General features: G+C 37.8%; 1 protein-coding gene across 5 annotated transcripts in view; it reads left to right on the top strand.

The window, feature by feature from the left end:
- The window catches only part of CDK19 (cyclin dependent kinase 19), a 121,827-nt gene that overhangs the window by 15,433 nt on the left and 79,670 nt on the right, over positions 1–26,724 (top strand). For 3 of the 5 annotated variants that reach the window (XM_031504391.3, XM_085575011.1, XM_085575013.1), the window contains exon 2: positions 3,665–3,740. The exons of the other annotated variants lie outside the window; for them this stretch is intronic. In XM_031504391.3, the coding sequence (XP_031360251.1) occupies positions 3,665–3,740 (76 nt within the window). The remainder of the gene's footprint in view (positions 1–3,664; positions 3,741–26,724) is intronic. 5 annotated transcript variants of the gene reach the window in all.

Here is a 26,724-nt window from a genome sequence, read left to right as displayed (position 1 = left end):
GAAAGTCTTCAAATTTGAATAATAGGGATAAAACAATTGTTTGAACTATGCACTGTTTTCAAATCCTTCTATTTTTTATGGTCTCAGGCAAGTTGTTTCTAGTTTTTCATTCACTTGTTTGTAAAGTAGTTTCTCATATGATGGGAGGTCTCTGAAGTACAATTGCAATGGTTAAGACAGTTTAGCTCCTTTGATATGTTGTAATTATTCCCTAAGTCTTCTGAGCTACATTTTTTTTTTTTAGTGAACTTGGTATTTTGTTCTTTCCAAAGCATTTGAAAAATGGAAACTGAAAGTGTTACCCAGAAGAAGTAGAAATCACATTTTTGTTTTTTTTATTGAGTACAGCTGGACATCAACCACTGGGTACAGTTTTTTTGGGCAAGAGAACAGTGTTCCTTTGAACAGTACTAATTAAAATATTGACAGCAACCTCAAGGACTGCAGAATCGGATATTTATTGTGAGGGAGAAAACCTTGATCTTGAAGACCAAGTTTTTATAGTGGAGGAATGTTCTCAATACTTGCTGACATGCATGAGGACCTTTGTTTTTTGCTACCTATGGCAGTTTAAAATACCATTTGGAAGTTTTTAGGAGGGCACTATCTCATACTGGCAGTGTCATTTTGGTAAAAAGTTAATCCCTCTTAGAATTGCATGAATTGTCATATTTCTGAAACCAGAAGCAATGCTGATTTTCATCTTTAACCCTTAGTTTTGGATAAGGGAACTTGAAGCTTAGAGAAGCCTTGTAGTGGTGTGATGTGGTGCTTGTTTTATCAGGCAAATTCTGCTTTAGTTTGAAAAGCATTAATAAAAATTGTTAACTCAAAGCTTCCAAAGTATGGTTTCCCTTTGAGTTCCCTTTGAGTTCTGCTTTGCTATGTTTTTTACTCAGATTAGTGAACACACTGCCACCATCAGCCTGGGGTGGCTGTTTGATACAACCTGCTTAATTAACTCTTGATCCATGGCACTTGCTTCCTGCCCTCTGACAAACTCCCTTACAGCTGGAGGTTAAGACCTTCAAGTTAGTTGGCCTGTTCCTGAGGCAGTGTTTCTGCAGACCAGATAAAAATGATTGTGGGCAAAGACCTTGCTTTCTGCTTGGCTATCCCTGGCATGGGTGTCTTGCCTCATACCAGAGCTGTGTGGTTTGTGGTTGTTGTTTGGTTTTGGTGTTAACTTGATCATGCTTGCTTTGCTCCTGTAAAAAATGTGCTGATATAGGATCTGTCAGAAAAGGATTTATAAAAACTTTCCTGCTGTGTAGTTCTGTACAATTTCTTGGAATGTGTTCAGAGTTCACTTAGAGTTTTTCTGAAATGAAATATAAGAACTTTTCCCTGTCTCAAATGTTTCGTGAGAGCATTGGTCTTTAGGGAGTTGAACAGTGTACTCACCTATCACACACACCATTTGATATTATTTATTGAATTCTTACAAGTGGGGAAATAGCTAATAAAGTACCTATGTGTTCTTTTCGTTAAGACACTTCACTGAACAACCAGAATTGTTTGTTTCATCAGATTGCACTGGCTGACTTGCTTTTCAAAAGCATATAGAATATTCTTATTTCTTTTTCAAATTGTCTTGAATGGAAAACATTATTAGCTAAAATACCACTTGGTGCTTTTTGGACATCTTTTGGAAAGTGCTTTAATTAGCTATTATATTTCCATAATAATGACAGTTAACTTTGGAAAAGAACTATCCCAGTTTCAGAAATACCTGGGTTGCAGCTCAGTAAGACTGCCTCCTTTCCCCACATGCTGTAATACCTTACGTTGTTGGATTGGTTGGGGTTTTTTTTAAACACCTTTCATAATTCTTATTAGTATCTTGAAGTCCTGCATGGAGAGGCTGTCTGTCGTGTGCTGACAGCCTTGCCGTGGCGGTGGCGTTCAGCAGTGCTGCTGAAGGCAGTGTGTGCCAAGTGTCATGCCTGGTCTCTGCAGTGACCTTCACTCTGTGAAGGTCTGCGTAACTGGATGCAATGCTTTGCTTGTAGAACTAGTTCAAGGTTGGCCATATCAGTGTGGTCCTGTGCCTAGTTCAGTAGATGTGCCAAAAGAAGGATGTGATGCAGTGCTGTAGTGGCTACATTGCTTTGGGATTCCAGCTGATAGTTGTGTGCAGGATTGTTTGTGCTGCATAGTTTAAACATGACCATAGTTTAAATGCCATGATCAATTTTATATTTCCAGAGCTGGTTTTGGTTCTGCAGACAATATAGTTTTGTCTTCACAGTCTCTGTAAGCAACTTGAATTAATGGAATTGACACTTTGGAGTGTATGGAAATTCTCTGCATAGACAGCAGGACCATGTATAAGAGGGGGTGGGCATTTATTATTTACTGTTTAAAATTTAGACTAATTAATAAAATTGGAAACAGTTCCTGAGAGATAAGGTGTGATCTTATGACCTGTGAAGTTACACAATTTAATGTGTAGTTGGAAAGCATCTGGAATTTTTAATGTTAAAATTTTATTTCAAAAAGTGTAGCTCAGTGTTAATTATGGACATGTATTGAGGGTTTAGCTGCTACTGAAAATTAGTGAGAATAATGCTTGTCTGTGTTACTTATAATATGTGTAGACAGCTATTATTTCAAGTTGTCTTGTCTTGTTCCCACATTTTTCCACTCAGTCACTTCTTACCCCATTCATTTTGGAGGGAGAGGGTCTGGTGGAAGGTGGGAAACAGGCTGAAGCTGGCAGGGCACAGACTTGGAGTTCAAAGCCAGAGAGTCTGAATCAAGTGCAAGTTCAGAATCTTTCTGTGTGGCAAAACAAAATGGTTTGGAACTGGAAGAAGGGCTAACTGAGGTCTACCAGAAATGCCACGGGAATTTGGACAGGGGCTTGTGGGTTGTTGAATTGTGACTGGTGAGTTTGCAAAGGGGCATCAACACTTGGGCATTGGTGCCTACCAACATCTGTCAGTGACAGCTGAATCCTGCAAAACCATGTTGTAGGCTGGTTCTGTTAAATCATGAAAGCTTCAAGATTCTACCTCCTTTTCTTGTTCTTTTGGTGGTCCCTCTAAATCACTTCAAGCTGTGATTATTTAAAAGGATAGTACAATGTTTGAGCTGAACTCTTTCGTATTCTGTCTTTGTACATCAGAGCACAGCGTTTCATGTGCTTTGTAGGGATCTGTCAGTAGCCAGTGCTTATTATATAATTAATTTAAAATAGTAGTATTTCAGAAATAAAAGTGGATTGAGAGTAGCTCATGAAATCAAGAAAAAAGCTTGTCATTCCCAGATATTTCTAGGAGAATTTTCCAGGCATGGGATACAACTGCAGTGCTTTCACAGTAGTAGACAGTATCAGAAAGTGTCCTCTAAAATTCTGTATTTGCAGTTATCTGCAGATATTATGTCTGTTTTCAGAGAGAAATGGATGTAGTTTAACCAGGTTTTCTAATAAAGAAATTTTTGTTTGGGAACTGTAAGGTCTTTGTTAAAAGAAAACTTGCTTTTCATATCGAAGTATAATTTATGCATAAAAGCAGACTGGCTTTTCAGCTTCTTGATCCAGACCAAATTAAAATGTTTATCATTATACTGATATTGAGTGGTGTAATGTAAGTCAGAGCTAAATATATTTTTCTTTCTCTCTCCTTTTTTTTTTTTTTTTTTTTTTATGTGTGTACAGAAAAGATGAAAAGGAGTATGCACTGAAGCAAATTGAAGGTACAGGGATATCCATGTCGGCCTGTAGAGAGATTGCAGTAAGTGTACATAAATTAAAGTAATTTTACTGACATTATTACTCAACAGGTATTTTATTTTCCTAGAATTAAGTAACATAGAGATTATCCAAATGTTTTCTTTAAAGTATGCAAGCATAGAAGTTTATTCAGATCTGAGCCTTTTAAAGAAGCTTTTATAATCATAATTTTCTTTTAGTCCTTTTCAGGTAATAGCAATGATTCTTTCTGATACAATTTTCTTTCATTTTATGTGTTGAGAGGGAAATAAATATGAACTTCTAAATGAAGACTTACTTTAAAAAGGAATATTTCTAAAATGACTTCTAAGAAAAAGGTTCTGAAACATTACAACTGCCATCTGAAGTCCACTTACTAATAATGTATTTATTTTAGACTAATCGTGACTTCTCTTGTTCTTTAGTATCCGAGAACAGTTTGTTCTCCTCATTTTTGTTTTGCTAAGTACAGGGAAATTTCATAACAAAATGAAAACCAGCTTTAATTATATTTTTATTACACGTGTCTTTTATTACATACCTATTATTCCTTCAAATTTGGTAAAAATTAAGTGTTTATAAATAAAGGTAGAATTTGATCTTTATGTGTTTTTTATGCCTGAAAATGTGCATTACTAACAAAATGCTGGATACTGAGTAGAATTTTGTAATGCAAGTATTTCTAGCATTGCAAAAGAAGTACACTTGCTTGATTAAATATTTACCTTGTCTTACTGCTGTCACTATGCAGTCAGCTGTTGAATGTATTTTAGGATTGTGCCTAAAGCTTTTTATAATCTGGTAGTGTTGCATTGAAATACAGCATTCAGATGTACAATGCAATGTGAGGCATTAGAAACTCATGGTGTCCATGAACGGAACAAACCACTGGGTTGTGTTTTGTGTCCATGGTGATTCTGTATGAAGAGACTTAACAGATATAACTGCTGTCCTTTTAAAGTGCTTATCACTATAAGGTCAAGGTCACTCATAGATTTGAGAAGTGGCCATATTGCTGTCAGTCACTTTACACCGGGTTTACCCAGTGACTTTTTTGGGTAATATTTCTGCCTTTGGAGGAAATAGGAAATCCTCTTTTAACATCAGTACTAGGTTATATTCTTAGTATTACAAAGTCATTTTTGACAATATTGAGGGGTTTTTGTTTCTTGGATTTTTGTCCTTAGTTTTAAATTCTACTGCTGTGGAGATGTGTGGATTAGTCTGAAGGAGACTTTCCTGTGAGCATGGTAGCACTGTAATATGGAGCTGGTTCTGTCTACCTGGACAAAACAATGTTAAGGAAGGAGAAAGTGTCAAATTATGTTTTAAATCCCATGATACATTTTTTTTTTTTTATTAGTGAAGCTTTATGCAAAGGTTAGTACAGCCTGTGAATTTTGGCATCTACTGTGTAAGTTACTTGACTGCTTTCAGTGGTTTTTCTGGTAATTCTTCCATAAGTTAGATTTCATTCTTCCTCTTCAAACCTTATTGTAAAACTCTGTAACTTGAGCTAATACAGCACATCAGCATTTGCCTCAGTGAAATTTCAGGTCAAATATTAGAATTGTGACAAAGGTAAAGGTGAAATACTTGAAAAAAATTACCAAATTTTTGTCATACGGCCAAAATCAAGTGCATTTTCCATAAAAAGAAACAGACGTCTAAATAATGCATCAGTAGCTTATCTTGTATTTAAAGACTTAGTTAGGTGACAAGGAGGGCAATGTTTACTGATTAAATAAAGATTATCAGCCTGGACAGAGGCCATTTAAAAAATGTCATGAGTACTTCTTTTGGCACTTCTTTCCCCTTTGCTCCAGCAGCAAAACAAACCCAAATCCCACTTTGGAAGATGAAAAAATGACAGGGACACCAGTGTACCTGTTTCTCTGTGTGTATGTTCAGAATATCTTAATAGTTCTGTAAACTTTAGGCACTTGACATTGTACTCAACAAATATATTGCTAACTGAAAGGCATTCAGTTTTACAGTCCAAGACAATTTTGTGTGTCTTATTGCATAGATACCTATAATAGGATCTGCTCGCTAGCTTTCCCTAAAGGAAAAGACAGATGACTCTTCTCTTCTGACATGACAAATCAAGTTGGTCTGTCTTTGCTTAGGACTTCAAAACCCATAAAGTTTCTCTTACCGCTGTTCATTTGTAGGAGCTTTTTCTGGAAGAAAGTTTATATCAGTAAAAACATCATATAGGCAGTGGTTCCTGTGGCAAGGGATTGTTGCTTTGTTTCAGCTGTAGGCTGATCCCTGCTTAAGGAATCATTATTTCAGCAGTTCTATTGTAGCGAGTATGAAAGTATCAGAAAGGACTCTTTATACCTCAAAGAATTCTGTGAGTGTGTGAAAACCGAATTAGTTCCCTGTAACTCAAGTGTGTTCTGAAGATAACTGAAATGCTAACTATTTTCAGTGTTCTTGTTATGAGGCAGATTTTTCGAAGAGCAAAGCTGTAAAATGTAAATGGGAGTAATGACATAGTGTTTCTATGTTTAGATTATTTAGTTAATGAATGTGACATTTCTTTCAGCTCCAGGCTTGCATTAGCTTATTTTGAAACCTGAAGTGGGTTGAAAGGAAGACTTTAATTCTGCTGCTTTTGTGTTTTATATATTTCCCTTACCTTATCTAAGTAGGTTCTTTAGAACAAGAAGTGGAGACACAAGAAACAGACCAGAGGAGTATTATTCATTAAGGCTGTTTTTCCTGTTGAATACCTTGGCTGTCATCTGTTAAGAACCAAAAGCTATGATTTTAAATATCTGCAAGCATGTAGTGGTAATAGAATTTGGTATTTCTGTATCAAAAAACATGAGGGTAATACAGCTTTATCTGAGATTTCTTGTCCCAAAGGCTTCACTTCCTGTGAGAGTACATGCAAGTTAATTCAAGGACTTTGTTTTTCACAGTAAAGAGACTGTAAACTTTTAATTGTGGATTTTGGGAAAACTTAATTCAGAAAAAAAGAAAAGTAATAAGCCTTTTCTTAGTCAGTGCCATTCACCAATAATGCAAATTGTAAATACATGGATATATATCCTGTCCCTGAGCATGGAAGAACTTCAGTGCAATTGTTATTGGCTTACTTAGCTGATATGATGAGATTGAAGATGGATTCACTAAGTGAATGGAGCATGGCAAAAAGCAGGATCATGACCCTGGACTTCAGGAGAGCAGACTTGAACCTCTTCAGCTATCTGCTTAGAAGTGTTCTGTGACATACAGCCCTGGAGCCCTGGAGAGAAGAGGGATTCAGGAAAACTTGTTGGTATTCAAGGATCAGTCTGTCCAAACTTTAAAGTTTCCACCTCAGCAAGGGGGAAGGCAAGTAAGGGCAACAGGATGCCTGCATAGTTGAGAAAGAGGCTCCTTGTTGATATGGAATGGATATGAAATGGAATTATATATGAATTGGATAGGCAGAACAAGAGAAATACAGAGTTGCTGTTTGACCTTGCAAGAACAGGAGTTAGAAAAGCCAAGGCTGACATGGAGTTGGGTCTTGCAAGGGACCAGAAAGATAACAAGAAAAGATTCTACATGTACATGAGTATCAAAAAGAAGACTAAAGAAAATCTGAGCCTGCAGCTGTATGGGAATAAGTGGTATGGGAAAGGCCAAGGTAGTCAATATTTTCTTTGTCTCAGTAAGTCCAGCCTTCAGGAGTCTCATGTCTTGAGACCAGAGAACAAACTGAGGAAGGAAGCCTTACCTTGGTGGAGGAGGTCCAGGTTAGGCAGCACTTGAACTGGACATACACAAGTCTGTGGTACCTGATGAACTGTACCCACAAGTGCTGGGAGTGGCTTGGATTTCCTTATGAGACTACTCTCGGTTATCTTAGAATAATAGTGAATGGAAGAGAACAAGTGTCGCTCCTGTTTCCAACCTGGATCAGGGGAACTGCAAGTTGGTCAGCTCCTTAACCAACGTGCTTTTCTTGTATTATAAGATGTCTGGCTTGGTGAATGATGTAGATTCTGTTAATCTTGACTTTAGTAAGGTTTTTTAATAATATCTTCCATAATATTCTTACAGAGCAGCTAACACAGTTCACAGACAAAAATGACTCTACTAAAGGTTTCACATGAACCAGAGACTGAGTCAAGACTTAGATGTTCTTTGTTCAGCTTCTCATCCTTTATAGCTTTTTTTTGCACCCTTGCCAATAAGAACTTCCATTTTTCCAAGGATAAAGATCCAACTCTAGCCTTCTTCTTTGTAAACAGTGACCTTAATTCTAAATATAATTCAATTTTTCTATAACAGGGTGGTTTTATAGCTCGTTCTTTTTTTTTTCCTGTAGGGGAAAAAAAGAGACTGGGCTGTTACAGATGATTTAAATGGGGGAAGCAGAGCCACAGACCACCATTGCTAGCCTAGTGTTTTTTAAGGAGTTCCCTAAATTGGTGCTGTTTTGCCCCATGTGAATGCTGGGTTTGGATCCTGTAACCATTTCAGTTGCCACATCCTGTGCCTGTGTGTGCTGGTTATTAGGGAAGGCTGCTCCTTCTGGGAGGCCTTGAAATGATGCCAGTATGCTGTGGCACACTAGTGGGAGCATTGGTTGGCCTTTGTTGTTCAAACTTGCATTTATGGGTACAGGCTAAAGTAAATTCAGACTATAATGTTAAATGAGTTACTGAAAGCTCAGTTGAACAATTTAGCATGCACAAATCATTCTCAGGCCTTTTGCCTACTCATGCAGTGTATATTCCAAAGTACTACAGCATACGAATATTTTGGTTTCTGAGGGTGGGCAAAGTTTTAGAAGCCTTACAGGTTAAATAATATATCTTTGTAACCTTCTTGTGTTTGTCAGCTCTCTTGAAAGTGTCACTTTCTCACTGTATTTACATTCTATTCTGCCTCTGTTACTTTCCATGTGGGCAGTTCTTCTGGAGTTGTGTCACCCTGTTCTTGGGTTTGGCTATGCTGTGATGTTGTGGTGCTGAAGCTGAGCCAAGGAAGTCAGCCAGACTTACCATCTCCATCTTGAAGCACTTTGTGCCTCTGCTATGTGTTTCCTCTGGTGCCATTGGCAGTGTGGCACAGGGACTCAAGGGGATGTGTTGTGCCTTGTTGGTAGAGCTAGTAAAACTTCCTTGCTTTTACCTCTGTCAGGTGCTGCACATAATTTACGAGCTGCTCTCAGCTCCCTGGTTGGAAACTGCTTAGTCAAATGAGCTAAATATGAAGTTAATTAATTTGATTGTAGACCAGGCTGGCCTTAAACATCTTTGACCTATCTCTGCATCTCTTAGTAACATGGAAAAGGTCAGCTGTACAAGAATAATGGTAACTTTTCCGTATTTATAAAACACTTAAAAGATTTGTAATGCCATTGGCTCTCTTCAAGTGAAGTTGCATAGAATTTCATAATAGGTACAAATTCTGTGCTTCACCTATATCAACCTTTTCTTTGTCCATGACTATCACAGCGGCTTGCAGTATTTGTTGCTGTGTAGACTTATGTAGGCTTTGATCCCTGGCTTTGTTGGAGGCAAGGTTGAGTAAAAAAAGGCTCAAAAAAAGTCTGTGTACCTGAGTACATTTGCTGTAGGAGATTCCTTTTGAATGTCAGGACTTCTTTTCCCATGCCAAGACAGAATAAATGAGTAGAATATTTGGCAATGTAAAATCTCCCCATAAATTCTCTACTACCTAATTAGAAAAGATTGTTTGTGGAAACTTTGAAACTCCATTCTCTCTTTCAATAGCTGGAGGTAGTAAAATAAGTGAAAAAAACCTTTTTGTGAAGGGATTTTTATTAGATAGCTAAGGCATGTGTTGGCTAGAAGTGTCTATGCATTGTGAATCAGCTGGAAAAAGGTTTTTTGGTTCAGCTATCTGACATCTCATATTTTGTGTGCCGTAGGAAGAATAGGAGCTCTCTGTATTACATGGTCTAGTCTTGTATAATCTTTGTAATTTAAATGCTTTTTGTGTAAGGGAGTACTTAAATTCCTGCTTTGGTTATTCTTCAAAAAGGTTTTGTGGACATTTTTTGTTTTCTTTATTTTATTGCATCTGAAAGAATAATTAACTTCATTAAATGAAAAAGTACACAAGTAGTAAATATATGGAATTAAACTATTTTTGTGTAATCAATTAAGTTGATGTTTCTGTCAGTCCATAAATACACTGTAGTGTTTATAAAATAAAGTTTCACAGCTTGAAGTGCAATTTTATATCAAGAAATCGGACAGAAGTAGAGCATCATCTGAAGCAGCTAGTCAGCTCTGTTGTCTTAACTACATATATGTCCCTCACCAATTTAACAACAAAAAAGAGCATGCAGAAGAGAAAGGAAAAGGAAGATTCTGCTTTTAGATTTCTAAATGCAAAATTTGCAACTTCTTTTCACACAGAGGTTACTTGAAGTTGTGTTTCTGCTCAAAGAAGGAGAGCAATATCAATACATCTATGGAAAGTACATTAAAAAGAATAAAAAGAAAGCTTTTACCCCATTCTAACATGATATGAGCTGAGAAAATTAGTTTGATACTTGACATCAGTTAGGATATAATCCAAATTCCCAATGCAGCTGACTAGGGAAAATGACTGTTCAGTGTCATTTAGGCTCAGTTTTCACTTTGAATTTGCTGTTTTGTTCAGATTCTGAATATTGTCAGAACACACAAATCGAAAACCAACTGAACCAACTGATGGTGCCTTCAGCAGAAATGAACAAAAAACCAAAGCCAGACTGCTTCAGATTAAGCTTTAGGCAGCAATGCACCGAAAGCAAGTGGCTACTTTACCACTCAGATAAAGAAAACCAGTGTTGCCCATAATGCAAAGAAGAGATTTTAAAATACTTACTTGCCAAACTTAAATACTCCCTGCAAGACTCTGTGTGTGTGCGCACAAGTGAATATATATACTTACATGTTTTAAAGCTTCAGTTGGAATGTTTTATAAATTATGTTCTTTCCTGAATTTGCCATAAACTTTCAGTTTTCTGTTTCTCATTCTTTCTTTCACATTGCATATTCTCCTTATGTTCCTTCATTTGTGTTTTCCCTGTAGTTAAGTAAAATTAGTTTGTCCATGTTTTCAGTTTATTCTGTGTGGAGTTGTAAAATTGTTTGAATTAATATATCGATTTTGCATATCTAGAATGTCTCTAATTTAACATTACATGTAACTATTTTTATGCCTCAGGCTGAGAAGTGCTGGCATGGGTATCAGATGATGGATTATTTTTAAGTTGGAACTCCTGTTATTGAATTGTCCACTTCATTTAGAAACAGGCTCACATTTTCCTGTTCAGCCTTTCACAACCACTGTTAGGAGAAGCTCTTGTTGCACTCAACACCCCTTGTAAGTGTCAAGTCAAGGTGAGCTTCAGCTCTCCTGACAGCATCCCTACATGCCTGGGCAATGTCTGTAAACTCCTCCCATGTAGCTTGTCCCTGTTTGCACCTCTCTATACACTTGCACTTGAACTCTGACAGTCTGCTTAGCCAAAGAGGTCTACTTGTATTTCTTAACAGATCTGCCATTTTCCTGAGCAACTTTGCTCTTCAGAGCTGCTTCCTACTGGCTACCTACCAGTTTCTTCAGTAAGCTGAAGTATGCTGTTCTGAAACGCCAGGTCTGTGCTCTGCCTTCTTCACTCAGGAACTTAGAATCATAAGATAATGGAATGGCTTGGGTTGGAGGGGGCCTTAAAGATCACCTAGTTCCATCCTTCCTGCCTTGTGCCAAGGGTGCCACTACTAGATCAGTTTGCTCACGGCCCCATCCAACCTGACCAGGAACACTGCAATTGATGGGGCATCCACAACTTCTCTGGGCAACCTGTGTTAGTTTTCACTGCTCTCTGAGTAAAGAACTTCTTCCTAACTTCTAAAATATCTTTCCTTGTTGCAGCGCACCATATGGGGTGTGCTGGGTGGCTGCGAGAGGGGTGTGACCGTCCCCTTGCAAGCTCTGCAATTCTCAGTAATCACTGGTCCAGCGCAGGGACAGATAACAATGACATGGATCTTTGGAGTAAAGGCTGGATGAGTGTGGGAACTCAAAATGTCTCTCAGACATTATTAGAGGTTCCAGGCCTTGGTCAGAGGCATTCTAGACCCTGGCAGACAGCTGGAAAACAGCTGTGATTTTGAGTTTGAGCCATGGAATGAGTTACCAACTTTGGAGGTGGAACAAGCAGTCACAAAAGGTTAGATAGTATAGTAAAAGTAATTACAAAGTAGAGGGGAATTTTTTTTAGTATTGTACAGGGGGGTTTTAGCACAGGTACAGGGGGGTTTTTACTTTGTACATGGGGGTCAGAAGTTCTAAGATGGAGGAAAGTGGGCTGATCCTGTTCTTCCTCCTTCTTCTTCCTTACCTCCATGTTCTTGGTGATGTTGGCACTCACAGATTGGTTTAGAGTAGAAAAACACTTGGCAACATAGGTAGTAGGTATTGGGGAATAATTGTAAACATGTTATACGTAATATATCTTATAAAAGATAGCAGCAGCCCTGGGCGGGGGGAGAGACGAAGAAGACAGCAGATAGAGAGGATGTCAGTGTGTGTGTGCCTCTACCCAGGCCGCTGATCAAATAGCCACAGTCCAAGAACATAATCTGTTAGATAACTAGCAATAAACTGCCTTGAGACCGAACAGCCAAGCCTGCGGAGTTTTTCTTTGGAAGCACGGGTTGGAGGAGGAATTTCGCCACCATATGAGGCCCCAGAGCAAGGCTGGGGTTCTCACAGATGAGTTTATTGGGACAGCCAAAGACCAAGCTTGGGGCGGGGGGTGAACAGAAGTTTTTATACAGTAACTCAGGAGGAGCGGTGTAGGAACATTAACCAATGAGGGTAAGGCTGGGTAGGGGTCAAAGGTGGGGATAACTTTTTATAAACCTATCGGGGAGAACAAGGGAGGGGAATAATACAACATAACATGGGGTGTTGAGTATTACAAAATAGACAGGGAACACTCTGGAAGAAGGGGTTGGGACAAGGAGGATTGACAAGGAATGACAATGAAAGGGGTAGGCATAGGGAGGTTCTACAACTTGGAAGGGAGGAGGTTATGGTAGGGCTTAGGAAGATTGGCAGCTGGGGAGGGGAGGAGATAAGGGAGGAGAATAGGGGGCAAACTTGAACTTTAAAGCAAAACACACCACAACATTTCCTCTCTTTTTAAATTTAAAATTCTTCTCCCTTGTCCTATCACTGCCTGCCCATGTAAAAAGTCCATCTCATTTTTATAAGCCCCCTTTTACTAAGTACTGGAAAGCCACAGATGATCTCCCTGGACTCTTCTCTTCTCTGTGCCGAATATGCTCAGGTGTACTTGATGGTTGCAACAGCCAAAGCTACCTTGTCGAATCTCCAACCAGTTCTTCCTTGTTGGAGAGCAACTGTGTGCTACCTCTATTGGCCCTTCCAGTATGTATATCAAGAAGCTGTTCCTGCTAGTCTCCCAGAACTGAGTTAATTCCAGTGGATGTCAAGGAAGTAGATGTCTTCTCATAAGAATGATGGCTTGTGGATCAGAGACTTCTCTGAGTTGTCGAGAAGACTTCACCCTATTTGCTATCCTTATCAGATGGCTCTGTAATGTACTCCCAACACAATGTCCTCCTTACATGTCTCTGGTGTCCCAGATCCGTAAACTGCCTGAGACTTCTTGGTTCCCATGGAGTCTGTGAGGCAAAAATGAAATACTATTGGTAGTACCTAAACTGGATAAATTTGATACAGAACAGAGATGACTGGATAGCAAATGGATCATCACTGGAAGAAAAAAATTCTAGGAATTTGTTTAAATATTGCTTTTTTTCAGTAAATTACCTGTGTATGGCTAAGTGGATAGTGTTTTTAGTCTGCAGTCATATTTTACTCCGCAAGTTTTGTGTGCAAATTGTAGTCAGCTTTGGTATTGAAGGCAAAATGTCGCCTTCTACTGAAACTTTATTGACTTAATGCAATTCCATTATGTGAACAGTTTCAGTGTGGTATTTGTTTTCTTGTGAACCTCTGTGTCTATTTCTGTGGTAAACTGAACAGTAGCTCTTTTTAAATACAGCGTCTACTGTACCCTACTGAGATTTTTCTTGTCTTTGTGATGACTTGAGACATTAATGTATGGGGGTTTTAAGATGCAGGAAGCCTTTCCGGTTTTGCCATTGTAATCAAAAGTACAACACAAAGTGGAATAGCCTGGTGTCTTTAATTCTGTAATGCGTCTTACAGTGTGATGCTTTGTTTGCATTTTGATAAGAAAGGTGTGAGCATCATACTCCTGTTCTCCACTCTATTTGGCCATCTAATTGGCAAAATGTTTCTGACTTGTAGAAAGAGCATCATGCTCATGCTTTCTCTGTCACTGCACGGTCAGGATGCTTCCTGGAAGCTGCCTGTTGCCTGCATGTAGTGGATGTACTGACTTGTTGGTATGTGAATATGCCACAATTGCACTTGACCTTGAGCTTTTTCATATGCCACCACCTGAGCATACTGAAGTTAATGTAGTTCAGGCAGGCTATACTTCTGGGAAAAACTATTATTTTTTTTTAATTTGTGGAATTTTGAAAAAAGCTATCAGTAGAATGATTTTGATTGGAGGCAGTTACGAAATGGGAGATCTATTGCCAGTTCTTGAAGACATTGAGTCCCTGCCTTTTCTTTCTTGCTAATGAACTTACTCCATTCCATGGCCCCTGCAAAGTTTATTTCTCAACTGTCATTGTCTTTCCATATTTTCACTTGCTTATTAGATTAGTTTCATTTTTACCTCACTTGCCTTTTGTACTATTTCCCTTGCTTTCCTTTATCTCCAGATGTCTTTAATATTTACAATATTAAAGGCAATATAGTGGTTTTGTGTCTGCTATTTTGGATCAAGTTCTATCTTGGATCCATTTTGGTTTGATTTCTCTAAGGTCCTCCCCTAAAAAAGCTTTTTATTACTGTGATTAATGATCTCTTTCTGACCAAACTCCAAGGTTTTTTCAGTATCCTCATTTGCCTTAATATCTTTGCACTTCAGACTTTTTTGACATATTTGTTATGTATTAGTGATTTTCTGCTTGCCTAGGTTTCACCTAGTCTGTTTAATTTTTCTGAGGATGGGTGATCCTTGCAGCTTTTACATTCTGTCTCTAAATATTACACTTGTGGCCTAAAAGATATTTTACTGTTGCTAAATTGTCTTTTGTACTGTTTCACATTTGAAATTCACTGAACTTTGCTCAAAGCTGTGCAGTCAAAATAAGGAATTCTACTGTGACTTTATGTTCTAATAGTTTTTAGCTATCTCCATTGTTCAGATTTTCAGTCTAAGGCCAGATGGATGATTTATTTTTTGCTTTTTCTGAAATCCAGACCATTTTCAAGCTTTTATGTTTTTAGTCTCAGTACTTTTAGAGCTCATGCCTTCCCCCCCCCCCCTTTTTTTTTTTTCCTTTTTTTCCCCAACAGCGATGAGCCTGGAAAATGGGTCTATGGTGCTTTCTCCCTGGGATTATTTGAATAAAATTATGAAATGGTTTGGGTTGGGAAGGACCTTAAAGATCATCTAGTTCCAATCTCCCTGCCGTGGGTGGGAACACCTTCCACTAGATCAAGTTGCTTCAAGCCCGATCCAACCTGGCCTTTGAACACTGCCAGGGATGGGACAACTTGTGGCAGTATCTCATTCCCCCCTCGCAATGGAGGAATATCTTCCTAATATCTAATCCAACCCCACGCTTTTTCAGTATAAAGCCATTGACCCTTGTCCTGTCACTACATGCTCTTGTGAAAAGCCCCTCTCTGACCTTAATGCTTCTTCAATTGCGGTTTCTGTGTTTGTTGGTTTTCTATCACATGCAGATAGGAAAAAATTAAATCGATCCATCTTGCTAAAGCATGCAAAGGAATTTGGTCACCTGGTGCACTTCATTGTTGTTGTTAACATTTTATTACAGAATTGTGGTGAGTTTAAGGCAACAAAAGGCATCTTCAAAGTTTAGTCTGCTGCTTCTCTCCTGAATTTGGCTAGAGGACACTAGTGAGTGTCTGTAAGGGATAAGTCCCTTTAGTGCTAGAATAGGTCCCTTTAGTGCTAGAATAGGTCCAGTAATCAAGAGGAATGGCAGTGAAAGTGACTCATTCTGCACCACATTCAGGGGGACTGAGCTGACAATTCTAGATTTGATAAGACTTGCTCTCAGCGTACTCATAAGCTGCAGCATTTTCAGCTTGACAACTTGGCAGTCATGGTGGTGGAAACTGGCTGAACACAGAGCCTCAAAGTGACTGTTGCTTGGCCAAAGGACAGCGACACAGCTGTTGCTTTCAGTGCATGTGAAAGTGGGCTTGAGTGTATGGGATCTAATAAATATGGGCTTAATGTTAAAAAGTCACAGCATTTGGCTGCATTAGTGGCAATGAGGGAGCAGTGGGGAGAGCGACTGTGCAGTGTGACTTAGGCTGATACTGCCCTTTTACAGTGCATGATGCTCAGAAGGATTCTGTTGTCTAGGTAACAGGGTCTGTACTTCATTTCTTAAGAAAGATGGAACAGATGTTCCTACAAGAAGCAACCAATTATCACCAGTGAGAGCATTGGCAGTATTTAAACTAATTGCTTTGTTGTTACATACAGTCCAATTCATAGGCCATGAATAGTGAAGAAAATTTAAAGGAAGGATTCTTCCTTGCGTGGATTTCCCTGAATGAGGCTTTTAAAAATTGTTTGCAGTTTATAAAATTGCACTCATCCATATGCCTTTTGAGACTTCCATTTGTCACCCCTTTTTTCTCCATATAATCCAGTCTTTTCTATTTGATATTTGTAGTGTCTCTTTCATGATCCTCTGAATTCCATTGCTCCATCACATCTGTGTGTCAGATCACATTAATTTATTTTGTTTATTTAAAATACCTAAAAATCTGAAGGCAGTGGGATAAAAGGATGCTTGCAGTGGAGTAAGAGATGGAAGGGCTTTTCTAAGAGATATAAGTTAGATTGAATTTTTTTTTTTCGTGGCAAAATCCAAGCATAGCAAGTACAGCAAGTCAGCTAGGGACTGTGCTATTAAAAGCTGGGGCAAAAGGAAGACATATAGACAGGTGTATACATGAAACCCAACCATGAGCTGCTTAAATGGGGATGCAACTTGTGTGTGCTGAATTAAGCAGGTGGTGACACTGGCAAGAAAGAGAGAAGAGCTGAAGGAGACAGTGTGGAACAAGGAGTGCCCGAGCTCTCTCACTGCAACACTTCCCAGCAATGTGCCTTATTTGTGTGAAAAGTTGTGCTAAAGAAACTTCATGTATGGATTAAAGTGCGTGTTTTCTTTATGGATATAGCTTTGTTAGTCTGGGAGATTATTGTAGTCATTACAGCATAAGATATGCTTCTGTCTTTTATAAGAGATTTATAAGATTTATAATTTATATTTTTATAAGAGGGAGGTGTGTGTGTAAATCTACTTTTATACCTTTGGGATAAAAATCTGATGTTGGATATTAAATAAGGAGAGAGGGCATTGGGATCAGATTCTCAGGGCACTGTTTGTGAGTCCTTAGCAAACCTAAGCCATAACGTTATGCATTTTAGACAAAAGATCTGGCCCATTTCCTGAAATTTTCCATGCTTCTTGCCAAATAAAAAGGCAAATATATTTTTTATGTAGGGCATTGCAAAAACATGGTTTTTGTCTTGGCAATAATAGGATAAAGGAAGAATCCTTGACTTTCTCTCTTTTTTGCCTTTTTTTTTTTTTTTCCTCTGATAAAGGACATGCTGTTTTGATTTTTATCTAACTGTGGAAAATGTCATAATGAGTGGAAACAAAGTGCATGTTGCTCTTCTTAGATTATTTGGCTGAGTTATCCTATTGTATAGTAGTGACATGTTGATTCGGACAAAATGTGTTACTACATCCAGTTATTTCAATAACCATTGTAAAATATTTGCAGTCTGAGTAGGAAAAAAAATATTAATTCTAGAGTTTTAAAATCTTCAGACTCCTTGTGTAACTTACAATCTTTTATTTGTTGTCCTTCCTCCGACTCTGGCTCCTGGCTTTTCAAGTGTTATCTCTAATTTCTATTCCAAACCTTTTCTTTATTGTACAGTTTCTTTTTTCTATGGTACCCTTCATAGTCTGTTGCTCAGACCTTCTTATGATATGTGGTGTGTAAGTATTCACAACTTCTCATTTGTGACTTCATTCCTGCTTGCTTTTCTTCTGTTAATACAGTTTTTGATTATCTCTATTTTCTCACAGGGTCTGTCAGCAGCAATATTTACTACTTTTTCTAATTCTTTTGTATTCTAGACTACTTGAAATAAAATCTTAATCAACTTCTTCAGATTTTTGACCTATTTTTATGAGAATTTTCTCCATTTTTGCAATTTAATTATATCATATATTGCCAGTCCCAGGTTCTTCTCATCACCCTTGACATAAACTTTGAGCTCTTTTCCTCTGCTACCTCTTTCCATACAAATAATTTCCACTGATTTTATTCCTGAAAGTTGTGCTCAAAGAATAAAAGAATTTGACAAGGACTATTTATTTTTCCATTATTTTCTGTCCTTGGAAATAGAAGTTTTTTCCTTATGCTCCTTCATTTCCCTGCACCAGTTCATTTCCCTTAAGCCTCCTTTTTTCTTTTTGTGACCTGCTCACAGCACAGCCTGCCATCATAAGTAACCTCACTGTCATGGGAGCTAATGCTTAAAAGAGGAGAGCAAGAGGACAGTTTTGTCAGAGGGCTGGTGGGCCTCTGGACTTTGTGCCAAGGTTAGGAGGAGCATTTGCTATGTTGAACACATTTCTGTGCATCTCTCCTCCCTTGACATTTTTTGTATTTGCCCTTGCTTTCCCCTCCACTACTCTTTCTCTCTATTCTTCCCACATAGTTCAGTCCTTTTTACACTTCCATATCCCACTCCTCACCTCACCAGCACCATTTTTTCTGTTTTCAGCTTTGCTAGCGTCCCCCACTTTTTTTCTCTCCTCCCCCTCTTCCCTACTGTTTCCACAGCCAGTTGAATTCCTCATCACTGCTATACTGTTGTAATCCACGAATCCTTTTCACATGGTCTAGCATCTTTCTCCAAGGTCTTGCAGTTATCCTCACTTTTCATTCCAGCTCTGCCATTTCTCCTGCTCAGTGTTGCTGAGCAGAGCAGGTGGTAAGGTGCACCTCTGTTCTTCTCCTCCTGTGGCTGCCATGCTGATTTCCTTCTCCCTGGGATGGTTCTCCTGACAAGCTTTTCCTTCACCTTCTTCCTACATCTCTTTCTGGAGTGAGTTTCATGTCCATTGCCCCATAAGAAGTCAGCCTTCTCCTCAGGGACTGAATAAAGCAGGGGAAAAATGAGGGATGCTTTCTCCTTTGTTTTAATGCCAGAGGTGTCTCTGACCTGCATAATTTAATATCTCTAAAGGTTTTTCCTACAGAGTGTGCTGAAATAGCTTTTTTTTTTCCCCCACGGGAAAAAGAAGCACCAGGTGGCAGTTTGATGATCAAAATTTGCTTAGCCTGATTTTCTTTCTTTGCTAACCTGTGCAGAAGTGCAAAAGATCTCATAATACTGTGCAGCTTGTGTAATAAAATTACATTTATGTCTGTCATCTTTGAATTTTAATGTAGTGGAAATGGGAGAGAAACTATTCTACCTATTTAGAGATAGCAGTGGCTTCTTGTATGATCATTACTTCAGTGCAAGTTGAGGGTGAGGGGAGAATGTTTGTCACTCTTCTGTAAAGAGCTCCAAGATTAGGAGCAGTCAAAAAAGCAAATTCAGTGTCACTAAAATTATTTTCTGGTGAGTTTCTTAAGTCAAGACCTGAGAGCAAATCACACTTGGTTAGCCACATAAATCCCTGTGTTCAGATCATGAGTGTCTTTGTGCTATCCTGGTGTCTTTCTACTTTGGAAAGGATACAGTAACACTAGTAAAGGTAGAGAGAAGGGGAATCAAAAAAGTCGGTGAAAGAAAACTACTTCTGTATGAACAGAAACAAAGTAGACTGTGGGCTGGAAGGGAGGGAAACTGAAGGTAAATGTGGGAGGTCTAAAATCACAGACTTACATGGGAAAGTTAATTATGGAATTGTTATTCCATGTTTATCAGAACAGAAGAACTAAGGCAACTGAAGGAAGATAGTCTCTGGATCTTAAATCCCTGATCCAGTGGGTTGCTGAAAGCTGACTGCTCAACTCTTAAAAGGCTTGTACTGTCTGTGCACTGCTCAACCTGTTATTTTCCTTGGTATTTGCGTCAGCTATGTTGGGGTAGGATAGTAAGCAGACTTTAAAAGAGTCTTCAGTCTGAATCACGTACAGCAGCTCTTACTTTTTTGGCTAAAAACACACATGTATTTTGTGTTGTTATTGCAGTGGTGTTCTTATAAGTGGCTAGATGGTTTATGTGAATAATCAGGTGTTCGCTAGTGCCCAGTCTAGAAAATTAGAAGCAATAAACATGCAGGAGGCTTGCTGTATTCTTAGTGGGTCATGGCATCATTGTGTAAGAAATTTACCTAACATCTGAAAGATAAGAGTTCTTTTTTTTCAGGCAGTCCAAAGTTGTTGTTTTGGAAGGAAGATGCACGTAAATGAATGCTGTCATTTTTGCTGGGATTAGAAGAATGTTATTTGCTACTGCTAATTGCTTGCTTCATGAGATACTGGAAGAGTGCTGTTGCAGGTCTTAGGAGACTTCCAATTACTCCTTTCTGCATAACATCTGGGGCAGTGTCTGCAGTTCTCAGGAAAAAAGTCTAATGTGAGTGTCTGTAGTATGTTGCTTTCAAGGCCACATGGCTTTTGCTGCCTTGGGCAAAAAGTCAGTTCACTACCCATTTGCTTGCTGTCAAAGTCTGTTTAGAGATGAATTATATTCATTGGAAGATAAATGCATAGTGCCACATGCTTAACCTCTTATGTTGGTAAATATTAACCAGTTACTAGAAACAACCAGTTACTGGAAACAACCTACTGTTGTTTCCAAGGCCTTCTTACAAAATGGATGTTCTGATTTCTTATGGGTTGCTGTAAGAACATATTTACCATACCTTGTTTATATTTTTATCTCTTTGCCTACCAAATTTTGTAACTTGCTTTAAGTCACCTTTTGAGCCTTCCCAACTCATATTGGTCCTTATTGAGGAAAATGTGATTTTGCTGCATTCATTGTCTCATTAAAGTATTTTTTATATTTAATATAAGATTGAGGAAATAGCAGGCTATAGATTACAAACTGACTTTATTTATCCAGATGCAGTCTGATCCTGAGAGTATGAGAAGAATCTTGTGGTAGGCGTTTAATGACTTGGGAGACTGCCAGTGAACATCTTGTTTTAGCTTGCTTCACACATTAGATTTGTCTAATGTGTGGCTGAGGATTGAAGAAGATTTGGGTAAAAAGTAGAAACCTATGAGCAAAAGCAGAACAAATTTAATGGGTAATTGTGTTAATAACCTCTAAGAATGTTCTAGTGTTGTGCTTCCAGAATGAATGCTGAATTTGTTGTAAATAACTATCAACAGACTAACTGTAGAAATAATTATTGAGTAAAAACTCTAGAAGAGTAATATTTCTAAATTAATCTTATTTGGAAACAATATATAAAAAGCCTGATCTATGTGTGTTGTAAATGAAGATTTTCTGTCTCTCTGTGTACCTGTATAAAAAAATCCTGAGAGAGAGAGAAATGTGCTACTACATATGTGCACAACTTCTGCTATTATAAACAAATACAAGTTAATAAAAGGAAGTTAAAACCCCCAAAACAATACATTTACCTCCTGATGTCTGCAGGCATGTTTCTCATTTGGACAGTGGCATTAGACTCAATTTACACTTGCAACTACAGGCTTGTGTATTATCTTGTTTATGTAGAGGTAAGACATCTAAGACATTAAAGCACATCAGTTGACGTGCATCAAAGTTTAATGGATGCTGTCATTCAGAACTAAAGCGGTTTTAACTTGATTCCCATAAGGAACAGAGGTTTAATATGCTTAATATGTTTTGAATTCATACTTCTGATTTGATTTAATTTAATTTTCTATTTAAAAAAGACTGTAAGTATAAATTATGTGTCTAAACGCCCATATCCCAGTCTCAGGTAAGTAGAATGAAGCATATGAGCATAACCATTGAAGCATAACCATTAGGGTAGTGTTTGGTTGGTTATTTAGCTGGGTTTTTTCCCCCTTGTTATTTCTTTTTTCTTTTCCCACATTAACGATAAAAAACTAGTATTTTCTTTTAATCCTGAAATGCTAAAATACATACAAGTTGTCACATAATAGTATAATGGAAAACTTAATGGGATTTACAAGATTGTGTTATTCCTCCATGAAAAATCTGCTATTTCTGTGACTCAGTATCATGGAAATGGTATGTAATAGAATTGTATCCCAGTTGGAGATTGCTGTTTTGTTGGTGGATTAACCTTCTTGTTTGGTCCAGACTGGGGCATAGGCACTTAATTTAGTTTCTTCTGGGTATGTCAGAGCATGGACTTTATGCTGGCTTTAGGCAGACAGGTGTCCTGATTCTGGCCATGACAAGGTTAATCTCTGCACAAGAACCACCTCATGCCATTTTCCAGGAAGGGGAGAAGGGATCCCTTTTGGGTCTGTGTTGTCAGATGCCCTGTGATGTGGTGGTGAGTATTTGCATATGAATCATTCATCTCTCTTGCACGCACTTTTGTTATTAATATTGTTGCTGTTTCCAGTAAATTGTTCTTGTCTCAAGTCTGACCTTTGCTTTTTGTGCCTTCAACTCCAGCCCTCCACAGGAGTTGGGGAAGAGGGAGGAGTGAGCAACTGACACATGGTTTGGAGTGGTTTTGGTGGGAACACTAAATTGGAGAGTACCATTCCTAAACCATGACACAGGATAGCTGATACCTGATCTGGCATACAGCCCCTGGATACAAAATTAAGCCAAGTTAGTTATTTTTTTCCAAACAGTTTTTGAATTACAAAAGAGTGTTTCAGTAGTACTTTGTATTATCAGAAGTGTGCCTTTTTAAATGCTGTTGAACATGTTAAATTATTGTTAGACTGCTGTCTCATCATAACTGTTGATTTATATTCCTGTATATTTCTGTATTGGAGAAATAATTGTCTGAAAGTTGAGAACATGTATGTGAGAGTACTGAATAGCAGCACACCTGACTTTGAATAATACACCAAATCTTTTTATAAAGTGGGGTAGATTTAAATTCTACAGTTGGATTTGTAACTTGCAGCATGAACACTTGAGAAGCTGCATTTTTGGCCCTTTCCTGGGAGAGGGTTGGGATGCCTTCCTTCAAGCTGTAGAGAGTAACCTCTTTTACCTGGAATACTGTCCTGAGGTGCTCAAGCTTTGTCTCTCCAGGCACTGAGCCCCTTGTGATCAGCAGGTCTGAGCAGTGGAGGGGAGTGAAGCCACGTTTGCCACTTGGTGGGAGTGCTCTGGTTGTTGGAGAGGAGATGCTGGCTCACACCTTATGCACTCTGGTTCTAGAAAATGTGGGAAATTTTTATACCATAGGATATAGAACTTCAGGATAAGAAGTAGAGGTGCAGAATTGCACTTTTTCCTGAGCCCAGGTTGGGAGGCTGGTTATTAACCCTGTTCAGGTACACGAAGTTTTTTGGTGGAGGTTTTTTCAACATCTGTTTTGTTGGGCTTGTTTTTTTTTTTTTTTTAATCTTTTTTGATAACTTCAACAATTTGTGTTTATACTGCATAAAAACATGGGAAATGGTAAATAATCACAAAAATAAAAAAATTAATAATGGAAGGATTAATCAAAGAGTCAGTTAAGTAGAGGAGATAAGTAAACTTTGGGGGGAAAATGGATTGTAAAACTACTACCTTTGCAGAATAGTACTGCAATCCCTGCCCAATATTTTGTATAGGTTAGAAATTGAGAGATGCATCACTATGGTGCCATAATTAATTGAGATTGGAAAAACATGCTTTTTGACTGTTCTTTGCTAAAGCATTGTTTGTCTTACTTTGGTTCATATAGTGTTTATCTTTCTGAAGTCCTCTTGAGAGGAAAATCTTTGAAAAATGAATGATCAGCATTGATGTCTACTTATCCTATTTGCTCTTCTGCAAGAATTTTAGAGCACCACAGTTGCCATCACTGTTTATTCACTATGAGATACAGTGCTAGAGCAAGGTGATAACTGGTTGTCAGGAATTCAGAAAAGTGTGGAAATGTTAGAATAAGACCTGCAAGAGAAAACTAGTTACAGTTTAAATCTCCAGAGTGAATGTGTGGGTTTGAGAATGATATGATGCTACTTGTGATGTGTTGTATTCCCTCTCTCCCATTTTAACATTTTAGTATAGCGTTAAGATTAAGAGTCTTTGTAAGTTTGATAGGGAAGTTATTTATCCTTTCAGTAACAGAAGAAATTTCTAGTCAACCCAGAAGCAAATTCAGGGTATCTTCAATCTTCAGAAAGGACAAACATTCATTATTACTTTTTCAGCAAGTTACTTTCAGTTTAGTTGTTGGTGTTATCAGAGTGGTTGGATGTTCTTTTATTGTAGGCCAAATAAGGAGAAAAATCTCTATAGACAGAGACAGAGCTTTGCCTTATCTATACCTTTCAGGTGGGAGGAAAAGGGTTAATGCTAATCTGTGCCAGACTGACCGAAATGAAATACACAGTTGCCTTTAAAAAAAAGAGAGTGTAGAATTCAATTGTCCTAAAGGAAATGAAGTTTCCTTTAGGAAGATGTGCAAATTCAATAATAATTCAGATTTTTTTTTCGAGAAAAAATATGAAAAATTATATTTCTAATATGTGCACTGGAGCAAAGCTGATACTCTGTGTTCCTAATGTCAGTATTTCCTTATATAGTTGTATTAATATTGAGAAAGTTCTTGATTTGAAAGTAATTTTACAGTCATTCTTTGTCTCTATTATTAAGAAGTCTGTGCTCTGGTATATGATATTGGTAAGTAAGAAATGGAAAAAATGTTAATACTTGTATTTCTGCTCATGTGCTTAAATATAAATGCCAAAGATATATTTTTTGTTTTTGCTGGAGACCTTAAGAATTAAAAGTGCAGATATCCTAGTTTCTATTTCTTTAGCTGTGTTAGAATGTAATACTTACAAGATGTCTTTTGCCAAGCTTTTGTTTCAGAATAATAATGTTATTTAGCAATGCCAGACCATTTTCAGCTCCTGAAATGAAAATATTTATAGAATAAATACTTTCTTAATCCTTCTCATAGGAGAAGGGTGGGGCACATTTTTGCCTTCTTCCTGTCCTGACATTTGGCAATTTACTGGTTAGATTCTGTTTGTTGTCTTTTTTTTTTTTTTTTTTTTTTAACATACTTGTTATTTCTCTTCTTGTAGTCTGAGGCTCTCACAGCTTGGGGACTGTATGCTTTGAAGAGATGCAAGTTTGAAAAAAGAAGGTTAAAGAATGTATAAAGCATACTTGGAGGGATCTTCTAATTTGAAGCTCTTCTTGTGTTCAAACTAGTCAAAATCAGATGCATGTATAGGAAGAATTAGAGGGAAGAAGAGAGTCTGCATGGACTCTACTTAGAGTCTGTTTTGAATTATTTTAGATTGCTAATTTTAATTTGCAGTGTGCCTTGGAGTAAACTCAGGCAGCACTCTTAGCAGTTTGTGTAAGAATGGCAGTTGTTAATTTTTGGCATTTTACTCTACCTCCCCTACTTGGTTTTGCATGCCAAAGGCAGTCTAAGGACGGGCCTTACCAGACCAGAGTATGATGAATATGTCTTTTCTAAAGTAGTGCTTAGGCTAACGCTTAAAATTTTACTTTCTTTTAATGTTCTTTGGATGGCTTTTTTTTTTTTTTTTTTTGTCTGTGTGTGTAGCTATATTTCTCCATGTCCATTTTTATGTTGCCTGCATATTTTTGAGCCATCTCATATAAAAGTGTCAGCCATGGACAACTTAAAGCTGGAAACAAACACTCCATGCCTGCTCAGTTTGAAGACATTACTGTAAAGTCTTTTGGTACTTGGGTTATGCAGTAACTCTGTAGTTGTAATTTCCCCAAGTAGAAATGGGGAATCCAAATTGGAAAATCCCTAACTTCAGAATCAACTGCATCACTAGAAAAAGCTGAATTTTGAGTAGTTTTCTAATGTGGTACCCTGTTTGAATTTGAATTCCCTTCTCTTTTCTTGATAACTTCTCTTAACTTGATAACTTCAAGATCTGTAGCACGGTTAGCAAAGGATTGTTCTTACATGTTATATAAAATAAATAGCCTGTTTCTTATTGTGGGGTTTTTTGTTTGTTTGTTTTGCTTTTGGGTTTTTTTTGTGGGTGGGTTTTTTTGGGTTTTGTTTTGGGTTTTGTTTTTTTTTTGAGAGAGAGGCCCATATATACCCATATATACCTTACCTGAAGGAAAAGCTGCAGCATGAACTGGATATGATAATAGGCAGCAGAGGGTCTATGGAAAGGATAATATTAATAACACAGAGGAGAGGTTCTAGTATTGATAAATAGCATTGAAACCAGTTAGAATTTTAAAAGACCTTCTGAAGAAGTAAAATTATGTTCTTTATGTTCCTTTGAAAAGCCCAGTTTCAATTAAAAAAAACTTCAGTGGCCCTAGAGGCTTCAAATAGATTCATCACAGAAGAGGCAGCTTTAAAATTCTGTAATGTGCAATTGCTTTTATAAGCAATCAGCCTCATGCTTTGGCCTTTCCTGTGATTTCTTGTGATCCACGTTTCTGCCTGTTCGAGGTTTTTGTTCTAACCTTGAAAATGGTTCAATGCACTATGGTGTGCATTTCCATCAAAGAAACTACCAGTGCTGTTCCAGATCAGCTGAAGTACATAGATCAAAAGACTGAAGTAAACTATGTGAAAGATGGGTACACCTCTTAGATGAGATTGCCCCCTGAATAAATTTTTGAAGGTGGTTATGGGTTTTGTCATCACTGACACAGATATACATGTTTGCTGCAAGATTAACTAGTGTTAGTCATGAGA

This window comes from Lonchura striata, chromosome 3 (genome assembly GCF_050655825.1).
Source record: "Lonchura striata isolate lonStrDom1 chromosome 3, ASM5065582v1, whole genome shotgun sequence".
Classification (NCBI taxonomy): domain Eukaryota; kingdom Metazoa; phylum Chordata; class Aves; order Passeriformes; family Estrildidae; genus Lonchura; species Lonchura striata.
The sequence above is the reverse complement of the archived record's forward strand: the minus strand, read 5'-3'. Positions and strand labels throughout refer to the sequence as shown.